The following is a 22,545-nucleotide window of genomic DNA, read 5'->3' as shown; positions in this document are numbered from 1 at the left end:
GATTTGATTGCTGAGCTGTTATGTACCTCCACGCCTAAGATATCAAACTCCTTCAGCCCCGTGGGAGGAGTAAACGTAAAAGTGATGTCTTCATATTATCGGGCTTGTTTTCCCTCCCTTGTTTCATGGCGAAAATGTGCTGCCTCCGTCACAATTTGTGCTGATAACAGGGGAGATTTGTTTCTACAAGGCACTATTGGCGACTCCTCAACACAGCCAGTAAACTTCGGCGCCCCTCTGCCTCCTCCCACCGGCACCTTTAGTTGTGCTTATTTCAGGACCTGCACACTGCTGTTCACACATGCCTCCTCCTTACTGACTTGTGTGTGTTGATATCCAGCCTATGGAGCCTGACAGCCGTGTGTGTTCTCTCCTCTGCAGCTGTTTGTGGGTCTTTCCTTCCCCTACGAGGGTCCCGCCCCCCTGGAGGCCATTGCCAACGGCTGTGCCTTCCTCAACCCCAAGTTCAACCCTTCGAAGAGCAGCAAGAACACAGACTTCTTCAAGGGCAAACCCACCCTGAGAGAGGTGAGAGGAGTGCAGGATTTGTCCCCCGCAGCTCGACCCATAACTTTTAAATCGTTTGATTTTCCTAACCCCTCCCCCCTACCTCTCTCATTTCTGCTTTGCTGCCTGCAGCTGACCTCTCAGCACCCATACGCCGAGGTGTACATCGGTCGGCCCCACGTGTGGACGGTGGATATCGAGAATTCTGCCGAAGTAGAGAGGGCCATCCGCTCCATCCTCAGCCAAAAGGTAACCGCGGGCGACTGAAAGAAGCTAAAATTTGGTGCAATTTCACAAATGTTATTGCATATTTGTTTCTACAACAAGGGCAGAAGCCCCTTAGGTGCTGTACAGACACACAAGCTTTCGGCCCTACTGCTGCATAGCTGCAAACATCTTTTAACTAAATGCGCTGCACATTCAGCAAGCTTTAACTGACAGACTTTAATACCTTAAATGAACTTAAATACAAACACAACAAGTCATCTTCAAATTCCCTTTTATGCCCCTTTCATCCTCACTGGGTTTCAGCACTTTTCACCTTCATTTCTTGCCAGTGCCTGGCTCCTGGGTGTTCAGTCAGTAATTGCAGTGAGTCTCTCATCATGAGCTGACAGATCTGACGCGCCTTCTTCTCAACCTGCTTCCTTCTTTATTTTTTCTTTCAGTTACTCTTTTTTTTACCCCCCTTATCAAGTTAAATGTCAGACCTTTTCTCTTTTTTTTTCTCCATCCGAGCCGCTGTCTGAATCTCAGAGGACACAACATTCACCTGATCTGTATTGCAGCGCAGGCACTTCCCAAAGGTGTGCTTTTTCCAGTTTCATCCTCTGACACTATTCTTTCAATTTCTTCACTTGTGAAATTCTTGTGCTTTTTTTTTAAGCTGCCAGTCTTCTCTCTTAAGCATCACCACTTTTTCCACAATAGGGAGGGGCGGGGCCATCTGCCGCGACCGGTTGGGGGTTAATGAATAAAGAAGTTAAATGAGCTTCAGTGTACACTTGTTTGTTGTACAGACCTTCTTGCTGCTCTACATAAACATGATTGATTCCAGCAGTGTCACTGTTAGTGAAATGGACCTGTGTTGATGTGTCAAGTGATTGTGACATAAAACCTCCTGTGTCTGGGAGGTCCAGTCTCTTTTTTAGTATTCCTGCTACAATTGCAACATGAGGACAAAAGAGTGCTCTAAGCCACTCAGAGAACAGATTGAAAAGTAAAAGTCAGGACATGGTTACAAAAAGATTTCCAACTGCTGGGATGATTTGTCCAGTTGAGGTTCTTTGGCCTGATGAGACAGAATTTGAGCTTGTTGTCCATTAGACTAGATGCTGTAGCATCTAGTCTAATGGACAACCCCACAAATACACCATCTCCACTGTGAAGCATGGTGGAGGCAGCATCATGCTCTGGGGGTGCTTCTCAGCAGCGAGCCCTGGAAGGCCTGTAAAGGCAGAGAAGGACATGAATGCAGACAAATATGCACCAAAGCAGAGAAATGATACACAGACAACAAGGTGAATGTTCTGGATTGGCCCAGATCTCAGTCTGATCGAGAACTTGTGGCTGGACTTGAAAAGAGTGTGAGTTAGCTTTTTTTTAACTAACATTAATGCCTCCATTCCCTTTGCTGTAGTATTTGGTGTGAAGAGGGAATGAATTTGTTTACTGAATAAAAATGTGGACAGCTGCTTTCATAGATTTCTTATATGATGAGCTGCAGTGAATGAATCTGAAAAATTCAAATCTTCAAATCTTCTTCTTCTAAGTTAAAAAGCAAGTGTGCCTCACATGTCTTAACACAGAGCAAAAAAGAGGGTGTGATTGTGTAAATGGCGTCCTGGCTGGTTAGTCGTTAAGGAAAACCTTGTTGGAGCCGCAGGAGGATTGATGGAGATATCGTGTTCCGTCTCCTGGTCCGGGCCCATGCATATTTAAAACTGGACTCAGGACCTCGTTGTGTTGTTGTACTCCGCCGAGCTGGTCAGAACAATGCCTGTGTTCACTGGACGAGCCCACAGAGCCTCATATGCGCCGTGATCCGTGGCGAGACGCAGCCTACCAGGCTCCGGCTCTCCTCCTGCTCCCCCCCTCCCTTCCCCTCTCCTCATCCTTGCTTCCTCCCAGCAGCCAAAAGCTCAGATGGAGCACGGAGCGACTCAGTTCAGCAACAAAGGCTGCAGTTGTTGGTTGTCCCCCGTTTGAAGTTTCCTTCAGCGGCGCAAAGATCAGACAGCAAGCTAACGCTTCACCGGGAGGAGCTCTCTGAGCGTCATCATATAGAAACACTGTCGAGCACAAGAGTTTACAAGCTCCCTCGCCCTGCACGTGTTTTAACAGTCTGTGTTTTGTGTTATTCAGATTGAGCCCTACCTGCCCTATGAGTTCACCTGCGAGGGGATGCTGCAGAGAGTGAACGCCTTCATCGAGAACCAGGTACTGCCTCTGCAGAGCGCCTCTCCATCTTTTCCACGTGCACACAAGTCAGAATGAAATCATGTTGGGCTTTAATTCATGCCACCCTCAGCTGTGGTTGGCGTCCCCAGGGCCGTATAGATTTTCAAAACCAGCAAGTTCAGCTGCCGCTGATTAAAATTCAAAGATTAAAGCCTGTCGAAATAACTCAACATAAGCATTTACAGCAAGTAGACATCAAAGCAAAATGAAATATGAGAGGAAGCAGAAGCTATAAGAGCGATCAAAACATCCCATGAAATGAACAAAATCTACAATAAAGATGAATTTAATGGAGTTTGACAGGTAGGCCAACACCTTTCTGTCATCTCCCTGATCATTTCCTGTTATCTTCAAATTAAAGGTATAACATGCCAACAAAATGCTTTTATTCAGATTAATTTTGCTCTTATTTTCTGTCATATTGTGTTACAGTGTTGGAAGATCATATTAAAGACGGACATGTTTTTTAAATAATGAGGTCGGCACGTGTACGAAGAATACTACACGTTTCATTTCTGTCAGCTTTTAAGCTCTTGGATCTCTGTAATCTCCGAGCACAGAAGCCCCGCCCACCTCCCGTTTAAACCTCCTGCTTGCATGTGGCAACCAATTATATGAAAGTTAGTTTAAAGAGCGGCAGAGCTAACTTATTTTTACTTTCTTTACATAAAGCATACAGGTATTACAGAGTTACGTTTTTTTTTTTTCCTTTTCTTTTTTCCTCGTTTTTGCACTCCTGTTGTTTAACATCATGTTGTGTCCTCAGGACTTCTGTCACGGTCAGGTCATGTGGCCTCCCCTCAGCGCCCTGCAAGTGAAGCTGGCAGAGCCCGGGCACTCCTGCAAGCAGGTCTGTCAGGAGGAGCAGCTCATCTGTGAGCCCTCCTTCTTCCAGCACCTTAACAAGGACAAAGACCTGGCCAGGTGGGACACATACTTTGCCTCAATACTAGTGGCCACTAGGTGGCAGCACGACACAGGCTTAAGCTCATGTGAGCATTTATCATTCTCTGATGAGCTGCTGAAACCTGCAGTTATAGTTATGACCACTAGTGGGCTGAGTTTAGTTACAGAAGAAAAATGGATTATCAAGCCTGCAGCTCAAAGACACCAGTGTGTGCATGTGTTTTCTCTTCTTGTCTCTCCTTCACATTAAAAAAAGTGTTTAAAAATAAAATCTAAAGCGGTCCGTCTCTCCGTCAGGTTTGGCATGGACTGTCAAACGGTGGAGTCGAGCGCCGACACCGTTGTGCCCGCATACAGCGAGACTCGCCATCACTGCATCTTCCAGTCGGACCTGCTGCTGTTCAGCTGCGCCGGCGCCCACTCGACACTGCAGCGCATCTGTCCCTGCCGTGACTACATGAAGGGCCAGGTGGCGCTGTGCAAAGACTGCCTATAGCAGCAGCACCCAGGCTGACAGAGGGTCAGGAATCAGATGGGATTGCGGTGATCGGGGAGGGGGCGGTGGTGGGCGGTGGTGGGCGGATGTACAGCAGCTTCAAGGAGTGTGCTTGAGGGAGACGCACATTCCCGAGCAGTCATGCAGCTATCAAACACACAAACCAGACTCCTTTGTGACAACAACAGGACAAAAAGAACAATCACAGGACTGAGCTCGCTCTTCATATTTATTGTTTTCCTCCGGTAGCTGGAGGAGAAGCACTCCTGCAGCTGACCGGAGCATCTGCCAACTCTCACCTTCATCAGCAGGTGGCGCTATGAGGCCTGGAAGTGGCGTGGATTTACTTGAATCAACAAAGGGAGTCGTACGAAGTCGCAGCAGATGAGGTGGACTGCACATATCGGTGACCCTCCACCCCTCCACTCCACCCTTCCGTCCATCTCACCCCTGCTCTAATCTGAAACTGTTATTTTTAGGTAGGTTTGCACTGGACCGGCACCGCTGAAGGCCCACATCCCCCAGCATACACACACACACACACACACATAGAAACACACACAAACACAGTGGGCTGTAATCAGATTTACACTGTAACCAACCCATTCATCTCTTGACTAGATTGGACAAGTAAAAGTAGAAATCTAGATTTTTATCCTGGCAGTTTCGATCGTTTCCTGACGCATCCTCACCAGACTCCGTGATCTTCATCCCCACCCTTAAAAGAGAGGAAATTCAAGACTGTCGTGTTCGGTTTTCATACATTTAAGTTGCACACGTGTTTTAAAACGTTGTAAAGATGAGGGACTGTGTGTGTCTGTGAGTGTTTCTGCAAAAGGCCAGTAGAGAATTGTAATTTTTTTTTGTTTGTCTGCCTGTTTTAAGCACACCATCCGGCACTAGGCACGCACCAAAATGACATCGCTCGTTCTCTGTGTTGTGACGTCGAGTCGTAGACGATAGCCGTCATCAGTAGCAGCGGTAACACCTTGCAGCAAAAGGCTGGGAAGCCTTACTGTCAACACGTTGTTCCGAAGACTCGTAGAGAAACACAAAATCCTTACTTACAGAGATGTTCGTCCATGTCTTTGTGTAGTAAACTGTTTTTAAAAAAAGACTAAGAAAAAAAAAAAGACAAAACACAGATTCACACTCGTCTCCCATCTTCCACACGACCGCTGTAAATCCTTTGCAGCATACTGTACGCACCACAGACATGTCAACAAAGAGCTCCGCGGCAGGCGCTACGCCTTGCATCTCCTCCTTTTCTTTCGATTATCGTTAGGATCTTAATTTGCCTGTTTATTTGCTAAAAAAATATAAATAAGGAAAAAAAGATGAGATTTGTATTTCTTGTGGTGAATGGAAAAAATGCACTAAGTTAATCAGAGGTTTAACATGATATTAGTAACACTGTATATTGTTCATATGAGTTTTAAAGGTTTTCTTTTGTATTTATTTTGTATACAGATCTTTATCGCTGTGTTCGGCTGGAAATCTTTTTCTTTTTTTATTTATAGGATGGGTGTCTTTTCTTTTGTTTCCCTTTTTATTGACTTTTATTTATGGAGGGTAATTTAAATGTAATTAAAAAAAGCATATTTGTCTCTAGGTGTATGAATAAAGAGAAGGAGACTTTGTCTTCTGCTGTCCTGCTTTCAGCTGTGATATGAGACCAAAAAAAGCAAGAAAAATAAAATATTGGAGCATTTTTATTTTGCACCAGAATTTGGTCTCAAATGGATTTACGTACCTAAGCCAGGCCTGTGTCTGTCTGGCTGGCTGCTTTGTGATCATTCTAGAAAGTATAGTATAGAAAATATCTTATCAAATGTTTGATTATTTATTCCTTAAAGAGCTTAAATGACACAAAGATTGGTTTAAACTTTCCAGTCTAAACGTAACTCTCATCGCGCTCTCTGTAAGGCAGACAGTAGTGGACAAACATGCTTGTTTTGTGGGGAAATGAGCCTCGTACACTTTGTGCTTTGCTTTCATTTCACTGTTGTTTCTGTTTGCACATGTTTCAGTTCAGCCTGAATGGCGCCTTTTTCTTCTTCTTTTTTCTTACCCTGTTAAGCAGGTCACCGATCTGCCGCCAAGTTAAGTGTTTCAAAAAACATGACGTGCCTTTTTGTGGTTTAACTTCAGTTCTGCTTTTGTTTGACGACTGTTGGTGAGCTATTTGTGGCAGGGTGACGTTACTCTGTTATACATGTTTACTTCTGCAACATCAGAGTCAGGTTGGGTTTTTTTGTTTGTTTTTTGATTTATATTAATTTTAAGAAATTTAAATTGGCTGTCCACATCTTAAGATTGTTTTGATGAAGATATTTGGGAAAGTGATAAAACTGATAGGCTCTTTGTTTTTCAGAACTAAAGTCAAAAAGAAAGAAAGCAGTGTCAGCTCATGTTTACCAGTCAAGCTCTGCAGTGGATTCACATGTGTGATAGTAATGCGATTAACCAGTTGAGTAGTCAGTAATAAGAGGAATCAGATGATCACAGCACATGTAGAATAAATGGGATGTCTGATTTTGAATGCCTTAAACTGATTACTCATAGTTGTCTGGTCCTTTCTAAACGTGACCTGCAGCACATGTGATGGATACACAAGTGGCTTCAAGCTTGAAGAAAGAAAAAAAAAAAGAGTGGTTTTTAAACTTTCACGAAAAGCATCTGGTGGTGCTTCAAAACAAATCCCATAAAAAAACCCAAAACCAACAGTGCATTAGTGCAAATCGCTAGTTTCCGCATTGGTTCCTGTTAAAAATGTAAAACTGGAGTCCAGTAATCAGTTTCAGGGGCATACATTTAAAAGGGGGCATACCTACAGTTTGATCAGTGAATTGTGAAACGTCACAGCATGTGCTGTTCTACAATAAATAATGAAGCAATAATCAGCTGCCTCTCCAGTGACTCTGTCATCGAGCAGACGACTCAGTTTGTGTCAAACCACAGCTGGTACTTCTTTACTTCTACTTGAAATGAAAGTCCAAGAGGAGTTAGAGTACATCTGACTGAGTCAAGAAGCAGCTGACCATTATCGAGCCTGCTAGGAAAGACGAGCCAGGAGCCATTTGTCATGCTTGCCCATGGGGGGCCGTGCTTGCCCATGGGGGGCCGTGCTTGCCCATGGGGGGCCGTGCTTGCCCATGGGAAGTTGTTGGGGTTCTCTGTGTTGTAGCACCTTGAGGTCACTGTTGTTGTGATTTGGTTATATAACTGAAACTGAATTGAAGTAACTTTCAGAATAAAAGATTGTCAGCTAATAGATCAGCCTGGATGGTGACATTTTGGGTTTTTTTAGAATTCAAAAAGAAAATCAGGGCTGTAAGTGAAGCCTTGTATTTTAGTAGCACTGAATATGTCAATGTTTAGACCAGTGTGATCACACACATCGTTTAAATCAACCGTGCACCCGTGGTTCTTCATCTTTAATGCACATTTAAACGGCGTCAAAATAGTCTCACTAGTATCTCCAGGACCACATTTCACACTTGATGACAAGTGCACACAAGCACTGAGTGACTCACAGGATGATTACTGGACTGTAGCGCTTAGCAGCCATTCTTAAAACATGAGGACAGAGTAGCAGATGGGACTGAGTCAAACTAAACGGCACATGCATAAGAGAGTTGCTGGAGCAAACTGTTCATTGATGGTTTTGGTCTTTTTATGGAACTTGGTCATGATTTATTTTTTTATTTTTTAAAGGTAGAATATCACCAGCGTTTAAAGCTCGTACATATCCAAGGTGGGAATGCTTGAGTTCGTGCTAAACCAACAGTGATACCCAGCACGATTCCTTTTTCAGCGAATAAGCAAATATTTTGAACCCTTCACAGTCGCTTCTTAATAACCATGACTCTGAGGCCTGCTTAAGTGATTAGCTAAACCCCTTCTGCTGCAGCCAGAGCCTTATTTCTTTTCTGTTAGCTGGGCTTGTTCAGAGCACATCTTTGATCAGATCATAGGATGTTTGGTTTCTGGAGGAATCTGCTCAGAGCGCCAAGCCATCAGCAAAGTTTGGACAGAATAAATCAGCGTATCTCATCTGTTTTGACCTCAGCATTGAATGTCTCCATTGTATGAACTCTGCTACACACACACCAACATGGATGAAGATTTGTTTTGCTCTCAGTTAAAAGTCAGAAACCCCAGGACAGCAGTGAAAAGTGGTAACACAATGGTTTTGTTTTCACTGTTCTTGAAGAGTAAGAGGGATACAACTTTATTTTTAAATAAACCTTTTTTCTGTGACAAATGGCTCAGACTCTGGTTTTACATTACAGCTATACAGATTATTTACACGAGCAAAGAAGTGTACAGTCAGCAGGCTGAGGAGCGCCTCAAACTCTGTGTCACAGAGTTTAAGAAAACCGAGCTGATATGAAGTTAAATGTGTCTCTCGGTGTTTACGACATGTCCAAGACAGGAAATTAGTGATTACAAGCTGTTTGTATTTTTGTTGTGATCTTTTCTTAATATTATGGCCTTCCAAAATAATTTTCTGTTATCTGCATGTTTTGTTTCTCACACCGATTTTAGGCACACATGTATCTCCACAAGCTCAGGAACAGAATCGATCCCTTACTTGTATTTAAATAAATAAAACCAAACAGCACAGTCACAGATTTTTCATAAAAACTAGTATCACAGCACAGCATGTACATTCAGTTACGGTCACAGCAGCAAGCACAGACTGAGGAAAATGTGGGAGATATGAAAACTAACAAAGAAAAACCCTGATCAAGTTGCACAAACACCTTGAAAATGAAGGCTTTGGGATAGAGAGGAGCTCTATTGTACAAAGTAAGTCCTTCAATACGACGATGAGGAGGAGGAGGAGGAGGACAGCTAGAAAGTGAAAGCTTCTTTAAATTAAAACCAAAAAGGACTTTGCCTGAAAATGTAGCTGCGACCCTTCTAAATGGCCCAAAACCAAACAGCAGCTTCACATATGAGAGGAAACGCGTTGACTCCTGATAAACAGCGACTCACTTAATGTCCACAATCATCACTGCATTGAATTTCATTAAAATATTGCCCTGTTGGGGCGTCGCCATTGACCCAAAACCGTATGGCAGCCTCTACAGTGTATGTCTGTAGTACTGTGAGCTCTGAGTGCAGGACAGACACTGTTTTCATTTCACCAGCCAGTAGGTAACAAACACATGTGTAAAGGTGGTAACAAGGAGAGCTGCTACAAAGGCCCTAACTGACCCCAGTAACTACTCCCAGTCCTGCTCCTCATTTTCACTGGTGCTGGAGACCTCCTCTTAAACACAGGAAACACGTGAACCCACCGGCTGCTGTCCAAAGTTCAGCACCTCAAACTCACAGAGAGCAGCAACCCGTCAGATCCATTTAGGGTGAATGCAAACAAACAGGGAACAGAAGCTGTTGATCTTCCAGCGTACACGAAACAAAACCCACTTGAGTCTGTGATTAATAGACTAATAATCCAGCTGCTTTTGTGTCAGAGGAGGTGGTTGCACCAACTACGATAACATTAAAGAAGTCTCCAAAGGAAGCACATACAGGAGAATCAGACAGATTATAATTGTTACTTCAATAAATTCATTTTGTAAGTTTATTCTTTCAGCCACGCTCTATTTATGGTTAAGGATAAATATAAAAAGCAGAATACAAATGTAGACTTTGTGTATGTGCTGATTTTAGAATCTTATATAAATCCTTAGAGCTCAATAAAACTGAAAAATCAACAACTAAAGTTCTGTCTACTAATCTACATTAATTACTGACGTCCTTCAGGAAAACACAAAGACTTTAGATGCTCTTTAAAGACTTTTCCATTACTGTCCATGCACTGCAGTCCCAGGGATGCTCCAGGAATGGTGACGCTATTTTCCAGCCAATTGTCAGGGAGTAGTGATTTCATACTTGCAGCTCCAGAGCACGTTAGGTCTGCAGCATTAGTTATCCCAGTAAGAAGTAAACCACCTTCGTAATACAGAAAAGTCAGGTTAACCCTGGAGTTACCTGGATAAACTCAAACCTGAACCAGCTCAACCTCTGATTCTTTTAAAGAACTTCACAGTTTCTAAGATTTGCTCCTCCAGCAGCAGTAACCTCACGTGTCTAAAGGTCTAGTCTGTTTGTAACACGCACATTTGACAAATACTGAGATTCATTGTCCACGTGTACACTGATGTCTGTTTGTGTGTGTTTTTACATACCTGCCCACATTAACGTGCAAAAACACAACTGTGGCCCAAACCAACAGAACTCCTACTTCATGCACAGGTTGGCTCGTCAGAGCGCTGACACGACAATGTTACAAACATAAGAGCAGAGAGCATGCATGAACTGAACCCAGGAGGAAAAATCCAGACAAGTTTGGTTCATGTTCTCTCAGGTTTTCCGATCTTATAATGCTCGACTTTGTGACGTATCTGAAGAATCCATCCAATTACCCCTGACAGTTAAAAACCTGCACACTGCGCTACAATCACCTTCTGATTACATGTTCCTGAAAATCTCTCTGCAGCTTTTGGACCAGCACCTGTTAACAGACAAACTGAAACAGATCACTTCCCTGGCAGAGGTAAGAACTCAGCTCTTGCTGCCCACTCATAAAAACAGCACAGTTTGTGAACAGCTTCTGTCTGGAACTCTTTCATAGTCTTCAGCTCCTAAAACTGCATCAGGGTAAAGAACAAGCTGAGCTTACTGATACCTGTGTACGTGTGGGGCCTTTAGCTTCAGCCATAAATCTGTTTTTGTGTCACTGGTCAGTATGAAAGCTGTATCTGCATTGAGTTCAGTGCCAAAAGTGTGGAAGCATTTAGTGTGACGGTCATTTTCTTTGACCTTTACATGCGTCTCATGTGGGGAATTTTGTCTCAGGGTCAGGCTTCAAACACTCAGCTACAGTTGGTGGTCACAAGTTTATGTAGATTTACACAAGTTGGGCTGGTCTCTCGGAGGCATTTCTAAACAACTTCAGACGGCAAGATCATCGGTTCAAAGAATCGTAGTTATTCACGTAGTTATTCAGACGTGTCACCACTTTTCCAAGGTCTGGAAGAAAACCCCAACTCTTACCCTCGGGAAAGAGGAAATTGGTTGAGATGTTAAGGATCACTGAAACAAGAAAGAACCTCCTGGTAAAAAAGTCGACACCTTCAAGCACAAGTGAAATGTGTGACTGCCAACATGGACGAGCCAAATACCTCCTGGAGGAATATTTTATGGTCAGAGAGACACAGATTGAGCTGTTTGGCCACAATGACAAGACGTATGTTTGGAGGAGTAAAGGTGAGGCTTTCAAACCGAAGAACACTGTACCCACCGTCAACCATGGTGGTGGTAACATCATGCTCTCAGGCTGTTTTACTGGGATACACGTGCACTGCACAAAGCGGATAAAATAATAGTGTAAATTCAAATTCTGCGGCTCGAGGTGCAACTTGCACATATTTGATCCTCTGTAGACTTTTGACCCCGCGTGGAGTAAAGAAAATCTGAAATATACTGAAACCTCTGCAGCCTGTTCTTGTTTTTGTTTTTGAATTATTGCACATGTATCCTGAACAATCATTCCACCCTAGTTCAAAATGCCAAATTACCATGACAGACCCATGATGACTGTGTGTAAACTTCTGAGCACAACTGCATATTAGATAACCGTTCTCATGTAATGACCTACATTTTGTAGTCCTTTCTTTTGGTCAGTAGATGGCGAGAGTTAATTGTATAAATGCTTTTCCTGGGAGGCAGCGCAGCCGTTTTGTTTTCCTTCTGTTAGAGTTACAGTGGAAAAGGGTCAGATCCCGACTCTCAGTGCCAAGAAAGATTTTTTTTTTGCTCCAGGATTGTAAGCTGGCACTAAAAGGACGTTGCTGCAGCAGTCTGGATAAATATTATAAACGGCTAATCACACGTCACTGAGCCTGTCATGTGTGTGCTTATGTACCTGCTCCTTGTGCCAAATGGACTTTTTATTGATATTTATCTTCTCTCTAGTCATAAAAAGGTAAACACCATTAATACTCCACCGCTACATCAGCTGCATCAATCACTCTGACCTGCTGTGCTGCAAAGCTTTATAGCACAGCTGAGCAAAGGCCTCGTGGAACCATGGGAAAAAACAAGCTGCTCTGTCGTGACGGGGTGATGACATGTAACTGAGGTATTGAACATCCGTAACACTGCAGTCTGAGCTGTGTACAACTTTTGAAAAATTACATTAACCCCCTCCCCCACAGTCTTATCTCTGTTACCTTCTTTAAATATGGATGAAATAAACATGAAAAAGCAGACTGTGCCTTTGACTTCTGAAAAACAGGTGAACATTTCATATGTACATTAAACTGTAAAACATTAAAAATATGCCACTGACGCCATCTTCCACTCCAGCTCTGAATGGGAGAACTGCACAGACAGCGACGCCTTCGCTGGCACCGCGAGGACTGATTGTGATTGTCTGTGGAGGGCCTCTACAGTCCCCATCCTGCCAGTCACTCCCAAACCCGCCCTCTGTGATCCGTCACTCAAAGCGCTCGTAGTTCCTGGTTTGTCGGACGCGGGGGACCATGTCCAGGAGCAGTCTGCGGCACAGAAAAAAAACAGGCAAAGAGATCAACCTCTGATCCACCTAATGATACATCTGAGCATCTCGGCTCAATATTGCACTTAAACATTAAGGTCGCTTTGGGGGATTTGAAAATGGAGATGACAGCAACCTTCAGACCCCTACCAGCTGTTAGAATACAAATTTTCTAGCCTCGAGATTTCAACCTTTAAAGGTGTCACTATTTTATTTTTTCATCATTCCCGTGTACAAAATATAACTTGCAATGCTTTTATATGAATCCAGTGACAAAACTGCACACACTGAAATTGGTTTTCCACACAGAACTAACACAGTGTAATTACACCAAATCACTTTGTAAGCTTTGGTTTTATGAATACTGACTCCAGATGGAGGTATTCTGACTTCATTGTGCTTTTATTATCTTAAAACACCACAGAGTATTTATTCGGGTAGTTAGTTTATACCATTTCCTCACTAAATGTCCAAACCAATGCTCTGCAAGCTGCTTTGCAACCCACCTCCACCCCAGCTCCTCTATTCATTCTGTGGATATGTTCTGCTGCAATATCAACAATTATCTCATGACACCAAATAAAAGGTACGCCATTTTTTTTTACCAAGTACTAGCCACTTACCTAACTCCATAGGCGAGGATGATCAGACCTATCAGGACACCTATTGTTCCATCCAGGTACCACACCTTGGGCTCGTTCTTGTAGACTTCAGCACTGATCAGGATGGAGAAGCCCATGATCCCCCCCAGCAGTGAGTTGAATCCTGGAAAGAGACGACAAATGTCAGTCAAAGTCGGCTTTGAGGGTTCAGAGGTCAGCTCCCAGAAACCTGCTAGTGTCACTGTGATATTCACCACTGTTTTCACCAAGAACCCAGTAGTGTGACAGATGTTTAAGCTGGCTCCATGCACCTGTAATCTCATCAACTATGAGGCAACTTTAGGAAACCAATTGGAGCTGACAGACATGTCAGAGTGACAAACCCATGATTTTTACGATTGTGATGGCATCACTATGGAAAGCTGAGAAAGTTTACAAGTTCTAAAAAGCTATGATCTCTCTGCACGTGCACACCTACCATCAGTGAGGAGAGCTCGGCTTGTCAGTACTTTGCCGAGCATGAACTTGATTACAGCCAATATGATGCACATCAAACCGCTGACAATGGACACGCTGAACAGGAAATCGTCCTGTGAGAAACAAAAACAACAGACCAAGAGTGGGATTCAATCTCCTTGTTAAAAGTGCAGCATTGGTTCAAAACACTTCAAGACTTGTTTTAGACAGTGATTACTATCAGCTCACAACAGGAAATTTTACCAAACAGCAACTTGTACAGGGTTGAATGTTTTTAGACAAAGTTAGCTGCTAGCATTGCTAGCATTAGCTGATTACTTAGGAGTCCACCATCTGGTCTTCCTAGAGCACATTCTAGGTCAATAAAAATAACAAATAAAAACTACCCACCCACCCACACAGGAGCAACAGGCAAAAGTCTAGCATTGATACTTTATAATGTAAAGGTCACAAAACCAATGGCTATGTCCATCCTTTATATACAGTCTATGGCCTTGACTGCTGAGGTTTCTTTTACTACTCAGTGAGTCAGCTCATGCAGGGTAATATCTGTATTTATAGACACAACCAGTACTTCACTGTGTACCAAACCCTATCTATCAGACTCTTCGTTCAAATTCAAAGACAAGGTCTTTTCAATACACCTACAATCACAAGGCAGCACACAGCTCAGGACTGTAGCTGCCTTCTAGCAAACTTAACCTTCCAATCCCTACAGGTTATTCAGAAAAGCAACATTTTAGCACAACGTCACATTTGCCAAGCTCACCAACACTGTGAGTCTAATAACAACTACATCAGTAACAAGTTTTTTCACACTGAACTGATGAATCCAGCTGCTCTGCCTCCTTGTCAAAACAGCACAGACACTATCTCTGACAACCCTGACACCCCCACAATCATCACCACCTCCCTTCAGTATCGTTTACCTCCAGTAATGGTCCAACAATATTCTCCACTGCTCCCCGTAGCTCTTATGTAATTGCTCTTCCTGATAAGTCTTTTTTTGATTAGTGTTGAGCCACAGATTCGCTTCCTGCGCTTTATCCGTTTGGTTTTCAACAATTTAAACATGACTTTGTTGTTACATGTTTAAATTGTTAGCTTCTGTGAAGCACTTTGTGATTTTTATCTTGAAAGGTGCTATATAAATAAAATTTTACTTACTTTTACTTACTTACATCTGTTTTGAGGGCCACATCACTAAATGCCTGAGATGTAAATGCACAGAGGACGGCTGGAGGAGGAGAGATGGATTAGAGAAGAGAAAGCGAGCTGCAGAGCACTCAGAGCCTCTGCAGCAACATTAATATTGTACTATGGCCTCGGAGCCATGAAAAGCTACTTTGGCAAGCTCGCGCACATCAAAGAGGAGATGGAAAGAAAACCTCAGCGTGCTGCATAGACCTGAGTCAATGCTGTGACTCAGGTTTGAAACTAAAATTTTAATTGTTTATCTACAAAGCATTGACCATTCTTCAGCAACAGGAAACGTATTCAAACCAGACATAGCTCATTTTGGTTCATTAGACATCCTCATAAGGTGAGTTACTTTTAAAAGAAATGCTTCTTAATGTGAACTTTTAACAACAATTCTTAAAGTCTTTCAAAGCAAAAAATAAGCCTGGCTGCAGGCTGTAAAAAAACAAACAAAAAAGGCGCTACACACAGGCTGTAAGTAAACGATGGACATAGCCACTGTGCCTTCAGCCAATTGTTAGCAAAGTCCTGTTGTGAAGCTTTGAACCGAGTGTTTTAACCATCGCCGTCCAGGTGCTTTGAAACGGTGTGGTGGGTGAGGTGCAGACATGACTGCGAAACCTTGTCAGTCACAAGGTAAGCCCACCCTAAAGCAGTGTTAAATTAACTGACCAATTATTTTTTTCTCTCAACAACCTTTTTTTTTTCTGACAAAAACGAGACGATAATTTAGTAAAAAACAAACAAAACAAAACTAACCCACAAGGACAAAAACTACAAACTATTAAACGTATCCATATTTTTGTCAGTGAATAAAAACTAGATAAAAACGTTCTGGAGAGACGAGATCAGAACTTAGTTGTGTAGAAAGGCGGGAAGAGTTTGGAAGTGATCCAATCACAAGTAATCTTGTGCAGCAAGGTCAGATGTGCACACTTGAACTGCCTCCAGGATACAGTACAACTAGCTCCCGTGCTCCCTTTATCTCATGAAAATTCGACAAAATGTCAAAGTCTGGGAGGAAAAGAGGAGCAAACGACACATGGATACATTTCACATTTGACGTCAAGGAAGAGACACTTCTGACCCTAACCGATGCCCGCCCCTCCCTGAGCCTGGTTCTGCTGGAGGTTTCTTCCTGTTAAAAGGGAGTTTTTCCTTCCCACTGTTGCCAAAGTGCTTGCTCATAGGGGTCATATGATTGTTTTTCTCTGTATGTATTATTGTAGGGTCTACCTTACAATATAAAGTATAAATAAAATTGAATTGAATTAAAAACCAATTCAATTGGTTTTATATTGTAGTCAGCTACAATATAAAATGTAGCTGATTACATTTTATGTTTTAGTCAACTAAAACTAGACTAAAAAAATGTTTAGATGCCTCAAGTATGACTAAAATGAAACGACATTTTATTTACAAGTCTAGGACTTTTGACTAAAATCAGAAGCTACTTCCATCTTTTATATAGTCTATGACAGTGCATTATATCTATCACTGCAATAAAAAACACACATTTAGGTATAGATGTAGCTAGGGTCAAGAGCTGAGAAGAGTGAATGTACTAACAGAGGCACACACTGTCGATCATTTATTTGGTTATTTTGGAAAGTTTTGTTTCCAGTCAGCTGAAATGAAGGATTGCATGCTGCGACTCACTCTGTTATCACAGGGAATCCCCCAGTGACCTTATAATCAATTTTCCCATGACTGTTGCAGGCTGGCATTTTGACCAATGGCAGAGGGAACCCCCCCCCCCCCCCCCCCCACACACACACACACACACACACACACACACACACACACACACACACAGAGAGAGAAAAGCCTCTGCCCATAATATGAATGCAGCAGTTGACATTTGCGTGTAACTACTATAGATCTCTGTGCAGAATCTGCCAGCCTGCACCTCTGAGGCTCAATGTCAGCATGTAGCTTGTCATAAAACTACAACTAAATTTGTGTGTGGATTAAAACAAACACGATAGAAAGTGTTAATATTCAGCTGATGAACAATTAGATTTTTATTGGGTGCCAAATCTGACTGCACTGGTTGCTTTTGCTTTTAACTTCGTAACTAAGGCAGTTTGTCTTTGTGCTGTATTTAAACGTCATTCTGTGGCCTTGCAAAGGATTACATAAACCTCAAGAATGTAAGACTCTCTCAGCTGTCAGAGGTCAGAATTAATTTGCAATATGAAAAGCCCTGCTGGGAGTTAAAAGGTTTTCACAGAATCTGTGTCATGCAGAGAACGGTTTGTTTTTGGATGCTAACTGACATTAATTGGGCACAAAGGACCTGCAGAGCAGGAACAGTCAGGTGTCAAACCAAACATCCTCCTCCACACACCTCACACCTCCCACTCTGTCCAACCCTGGCGTACCTGAGCAGCTGCTTTCCTTATTAACATTTTCTAGAGAGGAAGGAAGTGAAAATAAATCTTATTTTTTCAACACTGGCACAAGGTGGGAGGCTGCGAGGCACAAACTTTAGATCTCCAACTGTGATGCACCAGAAGTCAGTCTGGTAGAAACCAAGTGTGCGACAGCAGAGGAGCGGGTCGACTCAGAAAAACACAATCTGTCTGTCTCGGCACGCTCACATTCTGCCTTTGTTTCCACTTTAGTGCTCGCGACAGGCCATTCTCTCCCTCGCCGCAGCCACACATGAATAGAAGGAAAACACAGTTAGGTCAATAAAGCTGTAAAGGGCTTCAAAAACGAATTGGATTTTGAGACTGAGTCAGTTGTGGAGATTATCTGAAAATCTTTCTTTTGCTCAGCAGCTGATCCAACAATGTGATTCGTCTCATTGAAAAGCATCCAGCTCGGTTAGCTTCACATGTGGAACAACAATGTGAGGAGCACACAGAGGAGTTAGTGAGTAAGTAAGCTGGTAAAGATGTCACCATGACAGGCAACCTGCATTTATGTTAACATCATATACACGCGTATACGCTCATTGACCACTATTATTAGGTACACGTGCTATATAACAAATACTGTGGTCATAAAGTTATGGATATGATCAGCAACAGCACTATGCTCAGCTGGTACTAAGAGGCCGAATGTATGCCAAGAAAATCCCCCACAACTCTACACCACCACCAGAAGTCTGAACCATTAATAAAACTCCCATTCAAATGTTGCAGTAGAAATCAAGACACATCAGCTCAGGCAACATTTGGGTCCTACGGTCTGAACTTTAGCCTCAGTTTCCTGTTCTTAGCTGACAGGAGCGGCATGCGGCTCGTCTGCTGCTCGTCCATCTGCTTCAACGTTCCATGTGCTGTGCATTCAGAGATGCTCTTCTTCATACCTTGGTTGTAACAAGAGCTTGCTTTTTCTTCTTTTTTTAGTTACTGTTGCCTTCCTGGCAGCTTAAAGCAGTCTGTCAGCGAGGCCTTTTCACCCAGAGAGCTGCTGCTCACTGGATATTTTCTCTTTTTCGCACTGTTGTCTTTAAACCTTCGCGTGGCTGCGCGGGAAAATCCGAGTAGATCTATCTGGCTCCAACAGCCACCCCACTTTCAAAGTCAACTAAATCACCTTTCATCCCCATTCTCATGCTTAGTTTGATCTTCAGCAGGTCATCTTAACCATGACTACATGTCTAAATGCACTGAGTTGCTGCCAATGTATTATCTAAATAGATATGTGTTAATGAGCACATCAACAAGTGTACCTAATGAAGTGGCTACACAGTGGCTACGGTACATAACAGCATTACACATTTTATTAATTCAGAATTTAAGAGGATGGATTAAACTCGTGTCCATAAGTTTATTCTTAATCTCTTCTACTTTTAATATTTCTTATTTATCTCATACCAGCCACGAGTTACTGCTGCGTCTGAGATCCACCACAGACAAAGCTGAATGAACATGACTTAGGCAGGAAAAATAATAAACAGCAGCTGATGGATGATACTGACTGGCAACTAGGTGAAAACGCTATTTGCAGAAGTGTGAAAGCTTGTGAGTCTTCACACGTGAGGTTTGTGAGCGTCACTATTACACTTGGTTTACTCACACTCTCTCTCTCTCTCACACACACACACACACACACACACTTACAGACAGTAATAACAGGGGGGAAAAAAATCTAATTCTGATTCTGAAATATTTTTGTGAGAATAAAGTAAAGTGACTACCAAAAGTGCACATTTAGAGTCACATTAGTCTTGAATATTTTAACCATAAAAATGATCTCACTTCAGATGCACACAGTGTGGACTGCAGTGAAATATACTTTTTTAACATTCACTATCACCTACCTACATAAATTATTTCATGTTTGCCAAAATACACAAAACTACTTCAGCAGCATTGCACGATTCCTACATTAGAATCTGTCATCACAACATTCGTGTGTAAAAGGTGCTGAAAGGACATAAAAGAGAAAACACACGCATCTCCTCCTCCTTTCTTTAGAACAGGTATTTGTTACATTGTTACCTTGCAATTGCACAGGTGATATAGAGTAACAGGAAAGTAATACATTAACTAGAAAGTGCATTTTCTGAAGAAACTGCAGTGTGAATGCTTGAATCTGAATGTATGCATTGAAATGAAATAATTACTGAATTTAAGTTAAAAATTTTGAATGAGATAAAAAAAAAAAAAAACCCGAATTTAACCTGAAAACAAAAGTGCTGAACTGCTAAAAGCTGAAGGTTACACAGAAGAAGAAGTTGGAAAAAAGCTGAAAATGTTTTAATTTTAAATTAGAAAAACCTAAGAAATGAGAAAAGAACATTTAGAGTCAGAAAACATCTGAAAGAATATTAAAAGGTCATATTCTTTGAATCACTGAATGACTAAAATGTGATCCCTCCACTTGGACCCACACAGTTTAAAAAGTTTACATCTCTGAGCTTTGAAAGACAAGATGTTGGAAAAAGAACAACGATGGCGACGTTTTGAGGGTAAAATGATGGCTGTGACACTGTGGACACAGCAGCAGTTGAAAGAGAAGTGCTTAAGATGAATCTTGGCAGAGTGGCAGAGAGAGCTCGTTAAGCAGGCAGGTGTGAGCCTGGTTGCTATAGTGACTGCACCCAATGGCTCCATACACACGTACACAGACATGCGCCTCACTTTTGCTGCTTAAAATGAACAGAAAAGTCAGGCTGAAACAAATCGCTCCCAAATGAAAAGTAAAAGTCGTATTGACAAAATTCTTTCACTGTGAGCGACAGCAATGTCTAGTCTACCAAATTCTCAGTTTTCATGTCTGTGGAGTTTATTATATGGACGTGGTGACAGTGGAAAGACACCATGCTCTTCTGATTTTCAAACGAACCTTCTGAGCCATTTTAACATTAGAGTCTATGGAAGAGTTGGAGGGAGGAGGCTGTGCATTGGTGACATTTATGAAAGAACCATAACACCTAGTACAATAGTAAACACATTGGATGAAAGAGGACAGCGATGGCTACGTTTTGAGGGTAAAATCATACCTGTAGAGCAAACGCTGCGGACACAGCAGCAGTTTTAAAAAAGATTTTAAGATTAATTTTTTTGCTCCTCTCACTCTAGCAGTTCAGCTGTCTCACTCTAGCCCCAACATTCCGTCCCATACACACCCATTATAAACTCTGAAACGGGTGAAAAAACATCATGAAACTTAAACTGGAACTGAAGAAAAAGTATAATAGATATTGAAAAGATAAATACAAGTTGAATAGTTGAATGTCTTGTCTTCGTTTTAAAGTTTGAATGGTGGCTCTATGTGAACGTATGTTGAAGTAGTAAGAGTTTAAAAATGAGTAAGTTGAATGAGAATTTGAAGGGTCTCCCCATTGAAATACATGGGAAATTTTTGTTGAATAAAGTTGAATAAAATTAAAAATATAAATGTTAAAAATGAGAAAAATACAAGCAATCATGTCCAAAAGAATAGGAATCTAATGGTGTTTGAATGGTTTTTCTAAGTTGAACGGTTTTGAAGGAGTAGGCTTTCAAAAAACGTACGGAATAGATAATAAAATAGAAGAATAAAGATTAGAAGAACAATACTGTGAATGCTTTTCAAGCATTCACACTAATAAAGGTAAGTCTATTTTTAACCTGATCATTGGAAATAAAAGACAATCATAAATCAGAGCTGTAGACTTGGCAACACACGGTGTCCGACTGCATCGTCTACATGACCACACAGCATCTACTGCAACACTGAAGCAAAGAAAATATTTAAAACCAAACGATCTTAATACATTTTTGAGTCCCTAACATTTCATCTTCAATAGCATCTCTGTGTTCATAACACCCTCCTCTTTGTGTCTTGGTCTCATCATCCTGAGCTACCAACCAAAGATGAAAGTATGCCGTCCAATCAGATCCACTACTCAAAGATGGAGTCAGAGTCAGCCATGCTACACACGGCTTCATGCAAATAAACATCCTGCATGTTGTTTGTAAAGATATTATTAGATATGGGAGCAAAGTCAGCTGGCCTTTTCTTAGCTTCTAAATGAAATCCCCGTCTCTGGCTCGCTGTCTGTATTACACCAGGGACAGCAGAGCCCTGGTCCTGGCCAGACACAGGAGCGGTTACTATCTGCCAAAGCTTTAAAAATAACTGCAAATTCCACAGAAAAATCTGATTACACACTAAACCTTTGGCAGCCTGAGTTCAGGGAGATGAACGTGGCTGTGGGTTATACAGCTGCCATGGTGTGCAGTATGTTAGTATGTTTAGGGGGTTTCCCCTGAATGTTAAATGGAGAACATTATGCATCCCATATGGAAGCCGCTTAATCCAAAGCTCTCGTCCATCTTCTGTCTGAATCCAGTTTTGACCCCTGCATCTCAGCCAGAGCCATTTCCTGCCTGCCATGTAGGAAAATCAGCATGTGGTAGTAAACTAATCTACTATTATCCTGTCTCATCCGCTGCTTTTTGTGCAATAAGTGTAACAATTAAAGCATGGTGCTCTGCAGAATTGGTCTCTTTTCACAGTCCGATTATAATCCTCACAAATCTGTCTAAAAGCAAACACAGAACAGTGTGATGGATGAATTCTTACCACTTCTGGTAGCAGTTTGGTGGCCAGATCGTGGATGGCTTTACCCATAATGCATAAGGAGGACAGGATGAAAACCACACCCAGGATAACACAAGCTCTGCAGAGGAAAGGAAAGAAGACACAGGCGATCAGTAACCAACAAACAGAGTGTTTTTAGTTTCTTCATTCTTTCTTTCTGAGCAGATCCTGACGCGACGGCCAACCCAAACAATAAAAGTGGTGCTGCATGGCTGCAGGGCTCGAGCCACGATTTCACAAACAATGAGGTATTAAATTCAAATTTCTCCAGGAGA

The 22,545-nt window shown here is 42.2% G+C and overlaps 2 protein-coding genes across 3 annotated transcripts in view; one reads left to right on the top strand and one right to left on the bottom strand.

Moving 5' to 3' along the window:
• mgat5 (alpha-1,6-mannosylglycoprotein 6-beta-N-acetylglucosaminyltransferase) overlaps window positions 1-8,234 on the top strand; it is a 106,256-nt gene extending 98,022 nt beyond the window's left edge. For both annotated transcript variants that reach the window (XM_085398796.1, XM_085398795.1), the window contains exons 13-17: window positions 382-528; window positions 640-756; window positions 2,872-2,946; window positions 3,734-3,891; window positions 4,171-8,234. In XM_085398796.1, coding sequence (XP_085254922.1) covers window positions 382-528; window positions 640-756; window positions 2,872-2,946; window positions 3,734-3,891; window positions 4,171-4,369 — 696 coding nt within the window. In that variant the 3' untranslated portion in view covers window positions 4,370-8,234. The remainder of the gene's footprint in view (window positions 1-381; window positions 529-639; window positions 757-2,871; window positions 2,947-3,733; window positions 3,892-4,170) is intronic.
• A 328-nt stretch (window positions 8,235-8,562) lies between these two features.
• LOC146642475 (transmembrane protein 163a) overlaps window positions 8,563-22,545 on the bottom strand; it is a 33,127-nt gene continuing 19,144 nt past the window's right edge. Inside the window, exons 5-8 of the mRNA XM_085398797.1 lie at window positions 22,253-22,349; window positions 14,025-14,136; window positions 13,568-13,709; window positions 8,563-12,945 (exon numbers count right to left, since the gene is read on the bottom strand). Of these exons, the coding sequence (XP_085254923.1) occupies window positions 12,885-12,945; window positions 13,568-13,709; window positions 14,025-14,136; window positions 22,253-22,349 (412 nt within the window). The 3' untranslated portion in view covers window positions 8,563-12,884. The remainder of the gene's footprint in view (window positions 12,946-13,567; window positions 13,710-14,024; window positions 14,137-22,252; window positions 22,350-22,545) is intronic.

The sequence above is a fragment of the Rhamphochromis longiceps genome, linkage group LG23 (assembly GCF_057381845.1).
Source record: "Rhamphochromis longiceps isolate RC_006_pf linkage group LG23, R_longiceps_female_GT1.1, whole genome shotgun sequence".
NCBI classification, from domain to species: Eukaryota; Metazoa; Chordata; class Actinopteri; order Cichliformes; family Cichlidae; genus Rhamphochromis; species Rhamphochromis longiceps.
This window is presented reverse-complemented; position numbering and strand designations above follow the sequence as displayed.